We start from the raw sequence: 3,015 nt of genomic DNA on the forward strand, positions 1-3,015 counted from the left end.
CTCTCACACACACACAGTGCTTTCTCCCCCTTCTCTCCCTTTCTCTCCAAAGGCAACTGGACCAAGGTGTGTGTGTGTGTGTGTGTGTGTGTGTGTGTGTATGTATGAGAGAGAGGGAGGGGGAGGGAGAGAGAGAGAGCAAGCAAACTTACAAAAAGTGGAGCTCTCTCTCTCTCTCTCTCTCTCTCTCTCTCTCTCTCTCTCACACACACACACACACACACACACACACACACACACACACACACAGTGCTTTCTCCCCCGTCTCTCGCTTTCTCTCCACAGGCGCCTGGACGAAGGGTGTGTGTGAGTTCAGCCATGCAGCAAAGCCTTATCGGGTTGTTATTAAACATGTCATTATGGGGCGGGCAGCCTCCTGAAAGGCTGTGAAGGGAAAAGCCCTCACTCTGATTCCCCCCCCCCCCGACTGCTTTTTTTTCTCCTCTCCTTGCGTGCACAGCAAAGCAACGTCCCAGTCTTCCTGCCTCCCAGGCTCTGCACCTCTTGGCCTGAGGATTGATTGCCCGGACGCGCGTTTAAATGTTCCACGCAGCCAAATAGCCCTAGAAAAGTGTCCCTCCGTGAAACGGCCGAGAGGAAGGGGCAAGGTTGGAGCGCTGGAGGACCAATGGCGGGAGAGGAGCGCTGGTGGAGAGCCAGCCAAGTAAGAATGCCCATGTTGGGTCAGTCGCGGTGGGGTGCCCGAGAAGAAGTGCCCCCCGCCCCCCTTGCTGCCGAAGTGCTGCTCAGCGCTCGGGGAAGGCCAGCGATTTCGCAGAAGCGTCCGCCCCTCGGGCGGGATCCTGCCCCTCCCAGGCGCGGGGATGGTAGTGGTGGTGGGGGGAGGTGGCAGCTTAAGGGAGGGGGAAGAGCAGGGCTTTATAAGGGGCGTCCCTTCTGGGGCTGGCACGTCTGGATTCCTGGAGACCACCATGGCGATTGGCCTGGTAGCTGTGGGGCTCCTCGCTTTCCTGCTCGGCTGTCCCGGAACCTTTGCCGAACCTCAAAATTCGGAGCTAGCCGCCAAGGTCAGATGTGGGGTGGCGGGCGGAGGATCCCAGCCTCCCTCGGGAAAAAACCCCCGCCACCAGCCTCTGTTGGTGGGAGACGGCGGACTGCGCTTCCTCGGGGTTGACCGCACCCGGTGCCGTCGCGCTGAGCGCCAGAGGCCCTGGGTCCCCGACGGACGGATGCCCAGCGTTTCCTCCTCCGTGCTCGGTCGCGACTTCGGCAGCCTGCCGCCGGGGCTGGTGCTCTCGCTCGCTGCGCAGATGACAGAGCGATCCGCCCGCGGGATGTCATCCCGGACGCGGTCTGGCAGGCGCCTCCACCGACGGACTTCGGGATGCGCCCCCTTTGCCAGCCCCACCCGGCGTGGGCAGCCTTGGGGGTCAGGCACGTGGGAGTAGCGGGTGTTTTCAGATCCCCCCGGAGAAAATGGAGCCAGAGTCTCTACCTGTTGGACAGCTGGGCTTGGCTAGCGCCGTGACTCGCTTCCCTCTCCCACTCTCCCGCTCTCCTTTAGTGCTCCCTGCTCGGCAGCTGAAAGAATGATCTCGCCTCCACCATGGAAATCAACAGCGTCAGTAACACGGGGCTGTTCAACGGCGTCTACAAAACAGCAGTCTCGGACTCTGGCCTGCCCATCCGGCCATCCCCGCTTGTGGGTGTCCAGCACCTGGGGGACCAGCCCGTCTTTGGCTTCACCGTCAACTGGAGCTTCGATGGTAGAGCCACTCACTATTTGGTGTGGAAGCAAATAGAACGGGAGGAGGGAATCTAGTGGATCTCCCCTTCCTTAGAACTACATCTTGCAGATTCTTTCACTGAATATCCCCCCCCCCTCCCACTCACCCACCTCGCATCAGCTGGAGCTACCCAAAGTTTTTCAAGCCCATAAATCTTTCCCTACCTAAAGTAGCATAGGTGAGCGGGGGTCCTTATGGGACATATATCCCCTCCCCAATTGGTACAACAGCTTCGACCTGCCAATGAGTCTCTGGCCGATTCCTCCCTCAGGCTCCACCGCCGTCTTTGCGGGCCAGTGTCTGGTGGACGAGAAAGGAAAGGAGCAGCTGAAGACAACTTGGCTACTGCGTGCGAAGATGGGATCCACAGCAGAGGATTGGGGGGCGACCCGGTAAGGAAAAACAGAGGCTGAACTGCTGTGCCCCCTAACTGGAAGGGCCCTGAGCACTTCTCTTTTTCTCTCTCCCCCCCCCCCAAAGTGGCTCTTGAAAAGATGACCAGGACGCCCCAATGGTTTGCCTCTCTGGGGGATGTTTTCGCACCCAGGGCTGAGCAGCTCCTGCGGGAGGGGCTGGAGACTCCGTTTCTGCCACTTCCCCCACAAAGAAATACAGTAAAGCTTTTGAGGAGGTTCCCCAGATCGTTCTCGCTGACAATTGTGCTTTCGGTGTCAACACAGTGTGGGTTGCCCACAGCTGGCAACACTCAGATTTGGCATTAATTGCTCTACTCAAATTGAAGAGCAGTAGTCAGCATAGCCCCATATTTGTATGGGGCAAAGAGGCCACCTGGGTGCCTTCCCTGAGCGCAAGGCCTGCAGCTCTTCTGCTCCCCTCCAAAGAGGCCACCTTCTCCGACACCTGGATGGAGCTGCTTCAAGGGAGGCCCCCAAAGACCAAGGAGAATTCGCCCAGCCTGCTTTGGGTCAGTATGGTTGGGGATCTACCAGACCCTGGCCACCCCCAAGAACCAGCAGCCTCCATTTCCTTTGCCCCCCCCCATTTTCATTATCACGTGAGTGGATGGAAGGAGGGAATAGGGTGGGGGTGGGGTGGGGTGGGGGACACACCAATCATGCCACCATGAATTTTGACATTTCCCTCCCTCCTGTTTCATTGTAGTGTTGGCACAGACACTTTCTACCGCACCAAATGAGAGGCTGAAGAGAGCAAGGCTTCCCCCTTTTTGCCTTGGGGAGCCTTGGGGAGTGACCCTTCCAACCTCACCCAACAGATACTCTTCTCCAATAAAATGTTTGCCTGAGCA

At 58.4% G+C, this 3,015-nt stretch overlaps 1 protein-coding gene across 2 annotated transcripts; it reads left to right on the forward strand.

Annotated features, from left to right (window-relative positions):
- The first annotated feature begins 277 nt into the window (after positions 1-277).
- On the forward strand, positions 278-3,015 carry LOC120319800 (avidin-related protein 1-like). Of its 2 annotated transcripts, XM_039369044.1 has the most exons (5): positions 278-300; positions 461-664; positions 1,526-1,727; positions 2,020-2,140; positions 2,871-3,015. In XM_039369044.1, exons 3-5 carry the CDS (start codon positions 1,568-1,570, stop codon positions 2,902-2,904), a joined length of 315 nt encoding a protein of 104 aa, XP_039224978.1. In that variant the 5' UTR covers positions 278-300; positions 461-664; positions 1,526-1,567; the 3' UTR covers positions 2,905-3,015. The 2 variants fall into 2 exon arrangements, with proteins under 2 accessions (XP_039224978.1, XP_039224977.1); XM_039369043.1 differs by lacking the exons at positions 278-300; positions 461-664 and having other exon boundaries at positions 936-1,727.

The sequence above is a fragment of the Crotalus tigris genome, unplaced genomic scaffold (genome assembly GCF_016545835.1).
Source record: "Crotalus tigris isolate CLP2741 ecotype Arizona unplaced genomic scaffold, ASM1654583v1 scf7180000020963.25688851:1431469, whole genome shotgun sequence".
NCBI classification, from domain to species: domain Eukaryota; kingdom Metazoa; phylum Chordata; class Lepidosauria; order Squamata; family Viperidae; genus Crotalus; species Crotalus tigris.